Source organism: Besnoitia besnoiti (genome assembly GCF_002563875.1).
Source record: "Besnoitia besnoiti strain Bb-Ger1 chromosome Unknown contig00014, whole genome shotgun sequence".
In the NCBI taxonomy this organism is placed as follows: Eukaryota; Apicomplexa; class Conoidasida; order Eucoccidiorida; family Sarcocystidae; genus Besnoitia; species Besnoitia besnoiti.
This window is the reverse complement of record NW_021703916.1, coordinates 994012-1010308: the sequence shown is the minus strand read 5'-3', so window position 1 is coordinate 1010308 and position 16297 is coordinate 994012. Positions and strand designations below refer to the sequence as shown.

General features: G+C 54.0%; 1 protein-coding gene across 1 annotated transcript in view; it reads right to left on the bottom strand.

Moving 5' to 3' along the window:
* The window catches only part of BESB_026170 (putative type I fatty acid synthase), a gene marked incomplete at both ends in the record, with an annotated part of 35056 nt that overhangs the window by 10144 nt on the left and 8615 nt on the right, over nucleotides 1-16297 (bottom strand). Inside the window, 4 exons of the mRNA XM_029361297.1 lie at nucleotides 433-4870; nucleotides 5077-5577; nucleotides 5937-6763; nucleotides 6985-16136. Of these exons, the coding sequence (XP_029215652.1) occupies nucleotides 433-4870; nucleotides 5077-5577; nucleotides 5937-6763; nucleotides 6985-16136 (14918 nt within the window). The remainder of the gene's footprint in view (nucleotides 1-432; nucleotides 4871-5076; nucleotides 5578-5936; nucleotides 6764-6984; nucleotides 16137-16297) is intronic.

Below are 16297 nucleotides of genomic sequence, written 5' to 3'. Positions count from 1 at the left end.
AGCGTCACTGCGAGGGCACAGTGGAGCCAGATGCTTCGCCGGCAGATAGTCTGTAGTTAGGACCGCTCTCCGACGGCACCTAGCCCGAATGGAACGAGAGCAATACCTCTTGCAAGGCAGCAACCGCTAGCCAAAGAACGCACGCGCCACGTCACGCGACGGGCTGATTGGGATGAGTGCAAACTTGTTTGCAGGCTTCCACAGAACGAGGCTGCACACAGGCAAACTGCAACACTGGCGCTTGTGCACCTCCCTCCGCATATGACATTGGTGAGAAAGCGCAAACGCACGTGCGGATTCTGGGCTTGGAAGAAGCCTGGCCTCCTACTACTGGATTGCGCAGCCTGTCTTCCAACGATGATGCTTCTGTCGTTCTTGCAGCCTCCATGAGATAAAAAGCAGCTATCCGAGATGCAACTGTACACGACTAACCTTCTGAGCATTTCCCACAGTTTGTCTGGGGTTTCAGAGCCCTTCGGGAGCCTACACGAATATCCAACGACTGCAATGGGGCTGTCCATGCCCGATGCAAGGCCGGACGGTACAAGAGAACCTCCGCTTGCCCCTCTGCCAGCGTTCGCCTCTCCCGAAACCTGTTTGACAATGTAGTCAATGATTGCCCTGATAGTCGGGTAATCGAACAGTGTGGTCGCAGACAGTTTTACGCCTAGGCGTTGCGAGAGAGAGTTTCGCAGTTCCACAGCTCCTAGTGAGTCGATGCCCAGTTCCTGCAGAGGCGAGTCTAGATCAGGGAGTTCACTTGTACCAAGCACCTGCCGAGCCGTATCAAGGACGACATTCGAAACGTGTGCCCGGAGTTCCTCTGGTGTCATGGAGCTATACAGCACCTTGAAAGCACCAGGACTAGCGCTCTCGAATTCAATCTTGCTGAAAAATTGAGGGATCACGTCGTAGCGTTGCACAAACCGTTTCCAGACGAATGATTGCGCCAGGACGGTCGAGACAGTCTTTGAATTCCGTATGGCTTCTACCAGCACTCTGGTACCGAGCTCGTTCGAGATACCACGAAGACCAGCTTTCTCTGCCAACGCCTTCAAATCTGCGGCCATGCCCTGTTCTGTCCATGGGCCCCACTGAATGCTCTGCGCCCGCAGACCTCGAGATCGGCGATACTCTGCCACAGCGTCCAGGCACGCATTTGCAGCCGAATAGTTTGCCTGTCCAAAGTTACCCAAAAGCGCCGCGACAGACGAAAACATCACAAACATGTCAAGGTTCTTGTCCAGATCCAGCGTCTGGCAAGCTTCATGGAGATTCCAAGCCCCTGTCACCTTAGGAAGGTAAACTTGCTCGATCGACTCTCGAGTCAGGTTAGAAAGAGCAGCATCTGCCGTGACACCTGCAGCATGAAAGATGCCTCGAACGGGCGGAAAGCCACGAGTCTGAATTTCCTTGAATGCCTGCATGACATCTTCCTTTACTGACACGTCACACTTCAGGGGCAGGACGCATACGCAGGTCCGTTCTTTCTCCGTCAGATACTGCCAAATAGGGCTCTGCTTCACCGACGCTGCCGGCTCGCCTCTTCGGGAGAGCAAGACAATAAAGCGAGCGCCTTCTTCCACTAGCCACTGCGCAACCACGAGACCCAATCCTCCCATGCCTCCGGTGATGACGTATGTCTTTTGAGGTGTCGTGGGTGGCCCGACTGTAATTCGTTCGAAGTCAAGGGTGCTGGGATTTGCGATAACAACTTTCCCAACGTGCTGTGCCTTCTGCATGAATCGGAAGGCTGCGACTCCTCCCTCATTTGGGTCTTGCATATTGAACACCGTAAGAGGAAGCGAGAGTAGTTGCTGGCGCTCGACGAGGGTACGGACTCGGTCTAACATAATACCAAACCAGCGAGGATTTTCGCTTATCATAACGTCGATGGCAACAGTTTCATAGTACACATCTGGTCGCTCCGCCTTCATCTGTTCGTGGGTCCAGATGCCTCGTTTTCCCAACTCCATGAAGCGACCATCTTTGCCAAGGAGCGCAAGAGATGCGGGAATAAACTTGTCAATCAGAGAATTAAGGACGACATCAACTTTGCCTTCCTCGCCCAGAAATTGCTTCATCTCCGCAGTGAACTTCTCAGGGTCCCTACTACTGGCCACGTACTTGACGCCGAGAGACTCAACAAATTCTCGTTTTTTCTCGCTGCTGCAGGTGCCATAAACGACTGCCCCAACTCGCTTGCAGAATTGTACGGCAGCAATTCCGACTCCGCCTGAAACTGCATGAATCAGCACTTTTTCGCCCGCTCTGACCTTAGCGAGGTCATTGAGAACGTACTCAACAGTGGTAGCGACGACCGGTAGAGCTGCCGCTTCCTCGAACGACATAGAAGCCGGCATTTTCCTCATGATTTGTGAGTTTGTCGTTACATACGTCTTCAAACAACCCGGTGCAACACCGTAGACGGCGTCGCCAACTTTCAGGTGTTTAACGCGATCTCCCACTGCCACCACAGTCCCAGCGCAGTCGGCCCCGGGGGGACCTGGATCGCCAGGGTAAAGATTCATCACATTGAGAACATCGCGGAAGTTGAGGCCAACCGCTCGGACGCGCAGTTCTACCATATCGCCCTTTGGCGGAACTCTGGCAGCGAAGGCTTGCGGCCTGAGGTTAAGGTTTGTGATCGAACCTCGATCGGACATGTGGAGTTCCAGCGAGCCCCGAACATTCACCGGCGAGCGCGCAAGACGAGCAACGAAATGCCTGACGCGACGCTTCGAGATGCCAGGTTTTGAGACTTGCTGTTTCTGAGTCTCTTCCGTTTTGTCTTCGACCCCGTTAACCTCGTCGAAGATAATTTCTGGTTCATACTGTTCCTGCTCCTGAATTACAGCAAGGTGCTGGACTACTTCTGCCACACAGCACTCCAGACCAATATCGACACACCCGATCTTAACCTCTTTTCCTGTCTGAGCTGCTATCTCAAGCCTAGCTGTCCGGGCGAAACCCCACAGGCCCGCCTGGAGAGGATTGGAGACCGGCGTTTGGTCGCTGCGGCTCTGCGCTCCCTTAGTCAAGATCCAGATTGGAGAGAACGTCCGTTGTCGATCCTCTTTAACAGATTTCTCCAGTCCCGTTGCAAGTTGCAGTAGTCCATCAACCGCCTCTACAGACTCATTGGCGCTCCCTAATCCAAGGAAAATCACGACTTTGTTCTGCTGTGGTATTGCCGTGGGCTTGGCAGCATCATTAGTTACGCGGGGCGTAGACGTCAGGGACGGAGGGCCGCTACTAGAGGGAGATGTCCCGCTAGCCTGAAGGATCTCTTCAGCGGAGAAGACACGCTCGACAACGTGGACCGAAGCAAAGCGCTTCTGCTTTAGCTCTGTGACAACCGTATAGTGCATTCCAAGGGGATCAACAACAACAACGTTAAGCGTGCCCGGTGCAGGCAATGGCTCTGAAAGCAGGCGCTCTTCCCACTCGACAGTCCACGTCAGTTCTCGTGGTATCTCTGCAGCGGGTGTCGGATCAAGCCGTCGCATGGTCAGTTCCTTCAAACAGCACACCGGCTCTCCGCTTATTGTCATAATGTCGATGTCCACAATAGCCTGGTTTGATTCTCTCTTCACCAGCGCCACGTGAGCCCAGAGCCCATTTGCGACACCGTGCATGGAAGTCAATGTAATGCGTTTGATCATGAACGGAATCATTAGCTTGAGATTCCCAGTGTTTCCGATCTGGCCACCAGCTTCTTTTCGTGCCTGTTCATCGTGGGCAAGAACCAGCGCTCCGACAGTTTGGAATGTTCCATCTAGCACGCAAGGATGCATACGGAACCCGAGTTCGCATGACGTTGGGGGGTCGGGCAACTGCAGCTTCACCTTTGCCGTCTGCGGACTGCATTCGATGGATTGAATGGTACGGAACTGAGGTCCCAGCATCAGCCCGTTCTTCCATAATTTATCATACATATCTTTCGCATCAACAGCAATTCGACCGGTATCTTCGTCTAGGAACTTCAAATTTTCTTCTGGACTCCTAGCAAAGGCTGCGGAATCTTTGGTACTTGAAACTCGGCATGTGGCATGGATGACTTCCTCCTCGTCCCCAGCCATCGAGCTGGCAATTGATGCGTTACCACTCGGACTGAGGGTCGTTGTCAGAATCTGGAAGATCTGATGCCCGTCGCCCTCAGGTGCCTCAAGAATCATGGGCCGTTGGAATTCGATGTCTTCTAGGGTGACAGCAGCGCTATGGTCAGGTCGAAGCATTTTGCGGGAGCAGGGATGCACGAATTCAGTGGCGCATGCTGCGGAGGTGATGGTCTCGAGGTAGCAAGCCGCCGGCATCACAGGTCTGCCTTCGACCATGTGCTGGGCGAGAACATCGAATACATCTTGTCTTATTTCCATATCGAATCTTCTGTCATCTGTTTCTGTCCTCCAGTCGTATCCCAGTGTTGCATGGAAAGCGTCGAACCACGGGAACGACTTTCTTTCCCAATTGACGACAACTGTCTTCTTCTGGGGCTCTTCCGCTGCTGTTGACAGCTCAAAATGTTCCTCAATCACCACATGCGCGTTTGCGCCGCCAAATCCAAACGAACTGACGCCGGCAAAAAGCTTGCGCGTGACAGGCAGATCTACAGTTGCTTTGGGGAAGACTGCAGCGAAGTCGGTCATGTCAATATGCGGGTTTAACTGTTGGAAATGCAGATTGGCTGGGAGCTCACGGTGGCGGAGACAGAGCACCAGCTTGATAAACGAAGCAATGCCTGCTGAACCTTCAAGGTGACCGATATTCGTCTTGAGCGCTCCGATGTAAATTGGATTGTCCGACCCGCGATGGTGCATGAATACAGCCTTGATTGCCCCCACTTCGATAGGATCTCCAAGAGGCGTTCCTGGCATACAAGTTACACAGAAGAGTTGTCAATGCTATGGATGTACCGTAGCTTGCCAACGGATCTGCTGTCAGCGTGCGAATCAAACAAAGCGTAGTCACTTTCCTTTGCGTACATCTGCAGCGAGAATCGTACCGTGTAGTGACCGCGGTGGCTGCCTATCGTTCATGAGTAGCTGCAGCGTCTGCGTCCTTTCATCCGGTTACCTGTGCCGTGAGATTCGAGTATGGTAATATCAGTTGGCTTTACGCCGCCACTCTGGAGCGCTGCTCGAATGACAGCCTGCTGAGCTGGTCCGTTCGGTGCAGTTAGGCTGGCGCTTCGACCATCATGGTTGATGGCTGAGCCGCGGACGACAGCAAGGATGGTACTCTCGTCCTTCCGTGCGGCTGACAGCGGCTTCAGGAAGACAGCCCCCGCGCCTTCTCCTCGGGCGTATCCGTTCGCCCGGTGGTCGAAGGTCCGGCAACGGCAGTCCGGCGATAGCATCCGCGCTTTGCTAAAACAGATAAAGAGGTGCGGCGACAACATGAGGTTGACCCCTCCCACGAGAGCCGACGAGCACGACCCCTCAATGATCTTGCACATGGCGCTATCAAGTGCCACCAGAGAAGACGAGCATGCTGTGTCGACAGTCAAGGAAGGGCCTCGGAGACCCAGGGTGTACGAAATACGATTCGAAATGATCGACGTAGAGCTACCAGTTCCTGAACGAAAAACACCAGGGGGTGGCAATGAGACGAAATACAAAGGCGCGCTCGGGGGCCGCGTAAGTGCCATCCTTGCCTGTAGGCGTAAACTGAAGAAGCTGGCCTTGGGTTAACTTCCAGATCATGGCAACGCACGGTCCTCCCGACCGTGTCGTAAGGCGTCCGTCCAAACTACGCGAGACAAAAGAGCACGTGCGTGTCTGGAAACCAAACTACGAGGAGTATGAAAGGAATGTTAATAGGGCGACCGACAATCTTGTTTAGCTGCTCTTTTTTCCGGGACTGGCTCGCGATCGAACACACAGCCGTACACGTGGACGTGCGACTTCGTCCACGAGCTTCAGCTGAGCTGTTACCTGTGAAGGGTCCCGAGGGTACGTCGAGCATATGCCAGTCAGCATTGCAGCAACCAATGAAACATCCAATGGAGTGCTGACTCGTTTTACTGCTGCTGATACATCCGGCGCCCATCATGGTCTCATAAGCAACTTCTAAAATAATCCGTTGTTGGGGGTCCATAACGCGCACTTCTGCGGGACTGATGTTGAAGCAGCTATTGTCGAACATTTCGGCGTCCATAATAAAGCCTCCCAACTTGGCATAAGAAGTGTCCAGAGCATCTGGGTCAGGGTCAAAGAAAGTGTACATGTTCCAGCGAGTCAACGGCACCTCTGTCATACAGTCTCGCATCTGGTGCATCATTTCCCAAAACTCGTCTAGCGTGTGAACATTTCCAGGAAGGTGGACAGCAGCGCTGGTCACAGCGATATTCCCTTCTAGCCTGTGCATCATCTGCGGCGCCAAACTCATCTGGTTTTCCGCGGTCAAGTTCTCGTCCGCCCCCGCACACTGTTCCGCGAGCGTCGAGTTGATGAAATCCACCATCGCATCGAGAGTAGGGTAGTCAAACATTGCCGTCGCGGGCATTTTTACACCTAGTCGACTCGAGAGGGCGTTGCGGAGCTCCACCGCTCCAATCGAGTCAATGCCTAGTTCCTGCATAGGCAAGTCCATGGGCGGCGGCTCTGGAAGCCCTAGAGCCTGCTTGACAACCTCGCGGACAGTCTTCTCAACGTATGCGCGTCTCTCTTCGGCTGGCATGGTTCGGAGCATTAGGCTCGCATCGGCCGTCGCGCCCTGGCCAGCTCGTATATTCTTTAATAGCGTAGGCACGCGCTCATACCTAATGGCAGCACAACGCTCAAGTCACAGCGGCAGCGTACACATTGTGCACTGGACAAGAGCTCACAAAGGCAGACTATACGCGACGCGGCTCTGTGTGGGCTTCTCACAAGGTGAAGCGTGAATTTCCATCGAAGCTGCTTCAAAGAAGCAGCCGAACTGTCCTAACGCTTCCCGTGTCCGAGCGAGTTAATTTCAGCCTGTGGCCTACCCGGCACTCACCTCTGGAGGAACTTCTTCCAAATTACCGACTGGCAGAGAACTGTAGTTGCCCGATGAGGGTTCCGCACGAGGTCACTAAGAACTCGCGTGCCGAGCTCGTTACTGATGCCTCGCATGCCCACTTTGTCCAAAGTCTGACGGAAATCTGCAGCCATGCCCTGTTCTGTCCATGGGCCCCACTGAATGCTCTGCGCCCGCAGACCTCGAGATCGGCGATACTCTGCCACAGCGTCCAGGCACGCATTTGCAGCCGAATAGTTTGCCTGTCCAAAGTTACCCAAAAGCGCCGCGACAGACGAAAACATCACAAACATGTCAAGGTTCTTGTCCAGGTCCAGCGTCTGGCAAGCTTCATGGAGATTCCAAGCCCCTGTCACCTTAGGAAGGTAAACTTGCTCGATCGACTCTCGAGTCAGGTTAGAAAGAGCAGCATCTGCCGTGACACCTGCAGCATGAAAGATGCCTCGAACGGGCGGAAAGCCACGAGTCTGAATTTCCTTGAATGCCTGCATGACATCTTCCTTTACTGACACGTCACACTTCAGGGGCAGGACGCATACGCAGGTCCGTTCTTTCTCCGTCAGATACTGCCAAATAGGGCTCTGCTTCACCGACGCTGCCGGCTCGCCTCTTCGGGAGAGCAAGACAATAAAGCGAGCGCCTTCTTCCACTAGCCACTGCGCAACCACGAGACCCAATCCTCCCATGCCTCCGGTGATAACGTATGTTCGATGGGCAACATCCGTCGCAGAGGTGCCATGAGACTCCTCGCCATATCCGCTGGAGCCGGGGAGAACGCTGTGCTCTGGAGCTGTTGCTTCTGGCTGCGTGGAAGGCGCCATCAATTCAAGGTCGCTTGCGATGCGGACCACGACCTTTCCTATATGTTGCGCACGCTGCATAAATCGGAAGGCCGCCACCCCGCCGGTAAGGGGGTCTGTCATTTCGAAGATATGTAGAGGCAGGGACTGGATATCTCCAGTGTTCACGTGGTCGCGAATGCGATCGAGCATGCCTCCGAACCACACAGGGTCGTCCTGCATCATGGTGTCTATCGCAATGGTTTCGTAGTACACATCTGGACGCTCAGCGGCCATGTGTTCTTTCGTCCAGATACCACGCTTGCCAAGCTCCATGAAACGCCCTCCTGGTGCAAGGAGCTTGACTGACTCGGTAATAAAACTGTCAATCAAGGAGTTGAGAACAACGTCGAGTTTTTCCTCCTCCCCGAGAAACTCGCGCATATCTTCTGCGAATGTGTTCGCGTCCCTGCTGCTCGTCACATACTTCACCCCGAGCGATCTGGCGTATGCCGCCTTCTTGCCACCACTGCAGGTACCGTAGACAGTCGCTCCTACGCGCTTACAGAACTGAAGTGCCGCCAGACCGACACCTCCTGTAACTGCGTGGATAAGGACCTTATCTCCTGCTTTTACCTTGGCGAGATCGTGCAGAGCGTATTCCACAGTTGCAGCGACGACAGGCAGTGCTGCCGACTGCTCGAATGTCATTGATTCTGGCATCTTGCGCAGCAGCTGGCTGTTAGTCGTGACGTACGTGCGCAAGCAGCCTTGAGCGATACCGTAGACCGCGTCTCCGACCTTGAGGTGCTTCACGTCACTTCCCACTGCGACAACTGTGCCTGCGCAGTCCGCTCCGGGCGGACCAGGGTCTCCGGGATAGAGCCCCATAACATTCAACACATCACGGAAGTTCAATCCGATAGCCCTAATGCGGATCTCACACTCATGGTCCTGTGGCGCATTTCTGGTGGCGAAGGCCTGTGGGCGGAGCACAAGGTTAGAGATAGCCCCACGTTCTGGCATGTGAAGCTCCACGGCTCCTCTGACGACGATAGGCGAGCGGTGAAGCCTCGGGCAGAAGGCATCAAAGATTACAGGCTCCTTCGTTTCATCTGCCTCATCCAACGGAGAGGCTGTTGCCTCCAAACCTGTCGGAATGCCCGCGAGGGCAGACCCCTCGTTAGTATTCCCTCCTACGGATTCCGGAGCAATATGAACAAAGCTGCCAGTCGGTAGACGGTCTCCGCGTTGAATAGGTTGGGCCTCGTTTGTCTCGTTTGCAGGCTCTTCAGAAGGGATCCTGAGAACTAGTTCCGCTTCAAAAGGCTCATCTGCCTGCCTCTTCAGGATGTACGGAAGGGCCATATTGACGTGCAGCTTCTTGTCCAAGTCAACGCAACCGAACTTGACAGCCTTTCCGATCTGCGTCTCTAGTTCCAGCCGTACCGTGCGCATCATGCCCCACAATCCTGCATGGTTTGGAGCAACAACGGTTTGAGATGGGCCTTGAGCTCCAGATGTGAGAACCCAGATGCACGGCAATTTTTTGAACTTGTGAGTAGCAAAAACCTTCACGGTCTCCAGCAGACCAGCGGTGAGCTCGTCACGTTGGGCCGTATCGTCGAGAGCGAGGAAAATGATGGCTGATAACTGAGAGGAGTCCGTCTCGGTTGCCTTAGCCTCCGCAAACTCGCACAATTGCTCGGTGAACTGTCCGGGACTCCCTGGCTTGCTGACTACTTCGACTTCTCCGTCGGCGGTGTCCAGAATTGAAGTAATGACCTCTCTGTGAACCCCGGTGTAGTCAATCAGAAGCAGGTGATATAGCGGCTTGCCCGACACCGCGATGGAGGCTCCTTGAGCCACCGATGGGGGGGAGGCAGTCGAAGCTCCAAGAGGGGTCGCAGACGAAGTAGAGGCGGGCCCCTCTCCGGCTAGTGCCAGGTCCCTTTCTCCACTGTCAGTGGGACTAGGCGTGCGAGTAGCTGCTTCTGGACAGGACTCATCTGTTTCAGAGGGCGTTGCGGTCGAACCCTCGCGGGGCTTCGTGTAGGAGCCAGTGTGCTCCCATTCGACCTCCCAAAGAAGCTCACGCGGAATGTCTGCTGCCGTATTGAATTCAATCTGTCGAAGGGTGACGCCAAGCATGCCGGCAATGAGGTCGCCGTCGAAATCGTAGAGATGCACGGTAACTGACGCAGAAGAAACACCCTTTTTGTTTAGCACAACCCGGGCCCAAAGCTCCTTCTCAGGGGGAAAGCTCTTGAGCAGTACGGAGTCGACGCCGAAAGGAATCATGGCCCGAGAGCTGCCCTTCTCGAAAGCCAGCACAGCCGAGAGTTGCAGAGCTCCGTCGAGGACCGCAGGATGCATCATGAAACCTTTTTCGAAATTACTCACGTTTTGCGCTTGCAGAAGGCCCAGTACTTCATCTTCGCCCTTGAAAATCTTCAGAATTGTCTGGAAGCGAGGGCCATATTGAAGCCCGGCATTGTGAAGGTGGCCATACAATTGGCTTGCGTCGACTTCCATCTTACACCGGCCACGCACATCCGCCAAAGAGGGGGCGGATGGAAGGGCGTCTACTACGTTCACTTGGCAAACAGCATGATCTTCAGCCTCGTCCTCACTATTAGTGACTTGGCTGGCCACGCGAACTTGCCCACGGCGTTCGACAGTCACCAGGACGCTCAGCGATGTGTCATCCGGTACAAGCAGCGGTTTTTCAAACACTACCTGAGACAACGCCACGAGCTTCTCGTCATCCTGGTTCGGTATCATGTGTGTCGCGGCAGAAGCCATCATCTCGATCAAGCACGTCGCTGGAAGAAGTGCCCTCCCGTACACGATGTGATCCAAGAACAGTGCCTTAACCAGATCTCTAAGAGGAGCGGAGTAGACGACAGATCCGTCTGGGCGTGTGTTTTTGCCTCCTAGAAGAGGGTGGCACGTGTCTGTCCAGGGGAAAAATTTACGGTCGAAAACGGCAGGTATGGCACCTCCGCCGGACTTGGCTAGCGCCGATAGAGAGTCGAAGACAGTTGTGGTTGTCGCTTCCGGTTCCAAGGAGTTGATCCACTGAACCTCGTCTGCAGTGCTTTGAGGAAGACATCCCTTGCCCATATTTGACAACGTCGGGCGAGGTCCCACTTCGACCATGATTTTTGCACCTTGTGCAACGCACATCTGCACTGCGTCACAGAACCGGACGACCCTCGTGATGTGTTCTGCCCAGTATTGGGTGTTCAGGAGCTCGTCTCCGGCGACTTTTCCTGTTACCGTGCTGACGAACATAATGCGAGGTTTATTCAGTCTCACAGTTTCCAGGACACGCTTGAAGGGGGCGACGGTATCTTTGACGAGCGGCGAGTGGAACGCGTGCGACACTCGAAGCATCTTCGCCCGTGACGCAGCTCCCAGCTGTCGCAACACAGCTTGAACATCTTGTTGACTGCCAGACACAATGACGCTCTTCAGGCCGTTCACGGAAGCCAGTGCAACGTTCTTCTCACCATCCCCAAACAAAGTGTGGATTGCCTCCTCCACCTGTTCCGGGGTGGCACGACAGGCGACCATCACCCCATTACGAGGGGGAACACGACTCATTATCTGAGCGCGTTTGAGCACGAGCTTCAACCCGTCTTGAATAGAGAGAACTCCTGAGCACACTGCTGCGATGTATTCTCCAAGACTGTGCCCCATGACCATATCTGGTTCGACACCCCGGGACTTCCACAGCTCCAGGAGGGCGTAACCTACGACGAAGACGGCGGGCTGGGAGTACAGAGTCTCGTTGATTGCTTCTTGCATTGTCTCCCTCTCGTCCGGAGTAGGATAAATAACGCTCAGGAGAGGTAGGGGAAGGTATTCTTTAGCGATCTCTACACAACGATTTATTGCTTCTCTGAACACGGGTTCCTTCTCATACAGGTGCCTACCCATGCCAACGTACTGAGACCCTTGGCCGGTAAACATGAAACAGATCTTTGATCGGTTTTCTTCTTTCCTCGTGGTGTTCGGATCGCGAGTTGCTTCCTCCAAAATGACATGAGCGTTGACTCCACCGAAGCCAAACGAACTAACGCCAGCGGTGTTCTTCTTTCGCGTTGACTCCACCGAGTCTAGAGATACGAAGTCTGTGACGAACTGAACAGGGAAATCCTCAATGTTGATGTGCGGATTCAGAGTTTTAAAGTGGAGGTTGGGAGGAATTTCCCGCCGGCTAAGGACCAGACACGCCTTAATCAGTCCGGCGATCCCAGATGATCCCTCGAGATGGCCAATGTTCGTCTTCACGGCGCCAATCAACAACGGCTTTGTCTTCTCGCGGCCAGGTGCGAATACTGTACGCATTGCGTTCACCTCGATAGGATCTCCTAGAGATGTCCCCGTTCCGTGACTCTCCATGAATTTCACGTCGCTTGGTTTCATCCCCGCGCGGCGAAGCGCCATACGGATAACTTCTGCCTGGCTCGGACCGTTTGGCGCTGTCAAACTCGCGCTGCGCCCAACATGATTACACGCAGTTCCTTTGATAATGGCATGGATGGTCATTTGCCTCACTTTCGCCTCTGCGTACGGTAAAACCAGTACTGCGCCAGCTCCTTCACCTCGTACGTATCCGTCAGCTGAGGCGTCGAAGGTCTTACATTTACAATCCGGGGAAAGCATGCGAGCTTTTGAAAAGGCAATGAAAAGGTGAGGAGTCAGCATGAGGTTGACTCCTGCCACAATCGCCGCGCTGCAGTCTCGAAGTGCGAGTTTTTCGAATGCGCAGTCAGCAGCAACGAGAGATGAGGAACATGCTGTATCCACGGGGACAGACGGGCCTTTCAATCCCAAACAGTACGATACACGATTCGCAATGACGCTACCGGCTGATCCCGTCCCAGTATAGGCCGATATTTTGTCTTCTTGGATCAAATACGTCCAGTCGTGGTTGCACGCGCCGACGAAGACGCCAGTATTTGTGCCGAGGAGCTTCTCCTTTGTCAGGCCAGCTCCAGCAAACGCCTCATATGAGACTTCGAGCAGCAGCCTCTGCTGTGGGTCCATGTTCTTGACCTCGGAAGGGGAGATATTGAAGAACGAGTTATCAAAGTACTCTGCATTCTCTATGAAAGCACCGCGGCGGATGTAACATTTGCCAGGGAGATCTGGATCCTCACTGTACACCTCCTCTGCATTCCATCTGGTCAACGGAATATCGCAAACGCAGTCTGTGCAGCGCATCATCATATCCCAAAAGAGCTCAGCACAAGTGGAGTTGCCTGGAAGCCGGCAAGACATCGAGACGATTGCCATGCCGTCCTGAGCAAGGTCGTTTTCTGAAACGGCCCCCAGTTTCGAAGAGAAGCTATCTTCCTGGGTGCTTTCACCGAACACTTCACAAAGGTGATCGATGATGGCATTCAGGGTGGGGTAATCGAAGAGCGTCGTTGCAGACAACTTCACGCCAAGCTTCTTCGACAGAACATTGCGGAATTCCACAGCTCCAAGGGAGTCGACGCCAACATCCTGTAGAGGTGTATCGAAAGGTGGAGGGACACTGCTGCCGAGAACCTGCCGGGCTGCTGCGGCAACCTGTGCCTTTATGTAGTCGCGACGTTCAGAAGGAGGCAGATTACGCAAAACAGCGTTGGAGTCGTGAGAGGTCACCTGAAGATCCATATCGATGTTAGCGAGGAAAGGAGGCTGTTCAATATAACGATGGAGGAAAAGCTTCCACTTTATTGCTTGACAACCTACTACAGGGTTGGCTTTCTCCCGCTGACGGATCAGATCATGCAATACTCTCAGCCCAAGTTCATTGCTGATGCCTTTCAGACCGTTCCTCTCAACCTGTTGCTTCAGCTCCGCTGCCATGCCCTGTTCGATCCATGGCCCCCACTGAATGCTTTGACAGCAGAGGCCTTTTGCTCGGCGCCACTGGGCGAGGGCGTCTAGGCACGCATTCGCTGAGCAATAATTTGCCTGGCCGAAGTTGCCGAGCAGAGATGTGACTGAAGAGAAAAGAACGAAAACCTTGAGTTGTTCGTTGAAGCCAAGCTCTTCGCATGCTCGATGCAGATTCCAAGCTCCTTGTACTTTGCCGCTGTACACCTTTTTCATCAACTCGGAGGTCTGACTGTCAAGGAGAGCGTCAGCCAGCGTCCCTGCTGTATGGATAATACCGGTGACCGGTGCCACGTTTGTCTGAATTGTCTTGAAGACGGATCGCACGTTCTCATATTTCGACAGATCGCATCGGAAGAACTGAACGTCGCAGTTGATGGTTCTCAGCCAGTCCCATCCCGGAACTTCTCCGGGCTGCGGCGCCTCTTCGCGACGAGAGAGGAGACATATGTGCCTCACACCTTCTTCAGCGAGCCACCCAGCTACAACCAGACCAAGGGCACCAAGTCCACCAGTAATGACAATAGTGCCATTTTTGGATGCATCTTCTAGAGGGCTTGGTACCTTGAGGACGACCTTTCCAATATGCTGAGCACGCTGCATAAAACGGAAAGCGGCGACACCTCCATTGTCTCCACTATCCGCCATGTCATAGACATGCATAGAAAGAGACTGGATTTTCTGTTGGTCTACGAGAGTCCGGATGCGTTCGAGCATGCCTCCAAACCATGCGGGGTCTTTCTCCATCATGTCGTCCACTGCAATCACCTCGTACTGCACATCCGGGCGCTCAGCCACCATCTTTTCTTTGGTCCATATACCGCGTTTGCCCAGCTCCATGAACCTGCCGTATGGTCCAAGGAGTTTCAAAGACTCAGGGATGAAGTCATCGATGAGGCAATTGAGTACAACATCGAGCTTGACGTCTTCGCCCAAGAACGAGCGCATATCGTCAGCGAAGGCTTTTGCATCGCGGCTGTTTGATATGTACTGAACGCCAAGAGACTTGGCAAATGCTTCCTTCTTGCCGCCACTACACGTGCCGTAAACTGTAGCACCCACACGCTTGCAGAACTGCACGGCCGCGAGACCGACACCGCCGGTGATGGCGTGAATAAGAACCTTGTCGCCAGCCTTCACTTTTGCCAAATCATGCAAGGCGTATTCAACCGTTGTCGCGACGACGGGCAGCGCTGCTGCTTGTTCAAAAGTCATTGATTCTGGCATTCGCCGAAGCAGCTGACCGTCTGTGGTTACGTATGTCCTAAGACAGCCTTGGGCAATACCGAAAACGCAGTCGCCAACTTCGATGTGTTCGACATTCTCTCCGACAGCCACGACAACCCCTGCGCAGTCGGCACCAGGGGGACCCGGATCTCCAGGGTAAAGGCCCATGACGTTCAGGACATCGCGAAAGTTGAGACCCACTGCTCGGACCCGCAGCTCGATCTGTCCGTCTTCGGGCGGGAGGCGCGAAGCGAAAGCTTGAGGACGGAGCGCGAGATTGGATATTGCGCCCCGTTCTGGCATGTGGAGCTCGATAGCACCCCTGACATTCACCTCGTTCTGTGGAGCCAGACGAGCAACGTACATGCCGCCTTCTCTAACTGCGACTTCGGATTCACTGGAGTTGACAATCTTCGACTTCAGAGCGTAAAGAATCTGCTGAGCCATGGAAGAGACATCCGCGGCAGAGACGTGAAAGCAGCCCATGCTAATAGGAGAGCCAGCAGATACTTCCATCTCAAGCTTGGCCGCCTTCGCCAGACCCCAGAGTCCTGCGTGAGCTGGGATCTCCGGTCCAGGCTTCTCCGTATCACTGTGGCAGAAAACCGTATCTCTCGTAACGAACCAAAGCGCCTTTACCGCTTTACCACTGTTGATATTAAGATAGTGCGCCTGAATGATACGGACAGCTGCGTTCATCACGTCCAGCGCGTCGTACACGCCAGCGGTGACGGCCTCGACGTACACAATGGCGCCCCATTGCTCTGCGTCTAGGATTTTCTGCAGCTCCGCTCGTTCTCTTGGAAGCGCATCAACGCTCAGGATCTTGCAGTTAGAGCCCATAGCATTTTCCAAGGCCTCTGCAAGTTCAATATTGCCACCTATGAAAAGCACCCTCGAGGTCTGACTAATAGGTTCTTTGCTGTTTCCGTCAACTGGCTGCCAGCTAACCTTCCACAGCAGCTCCTTCGGTATAGTTGCAACGACGCTGGCAGATGGGTCGACTTGGCGAACAACGACATCACCCATCGAAGCAACAACCTCACGTGTCACTTCATCATAAATCGTAATGTGTAGAGTTGCAGTTTTCGATTTCGTTTCCTCCAGGCGAACATGCGTCCAGCATGGTTGGCAAACTTCTACTTTTGTCAGGCTCGCGCTACCAACCGAGACAGGCACCATCACCTTGTTCGCGCTGTGAGACTGCTCCAGAAGACATCCGGCCGCCTGACGTGAAACACATCAAAAATCCGTCTCCTATTCTTCATCCGTTATAAAAGAGATGAAGCGAGAACGTAATCCCTAGTAGCGTCTGTGGGTCTGTTAAGGCTTCGGCTGTGAACATCGCATAGGCTAGTCAGGCGCACTCGTGTGCGTGGATAGAAGTG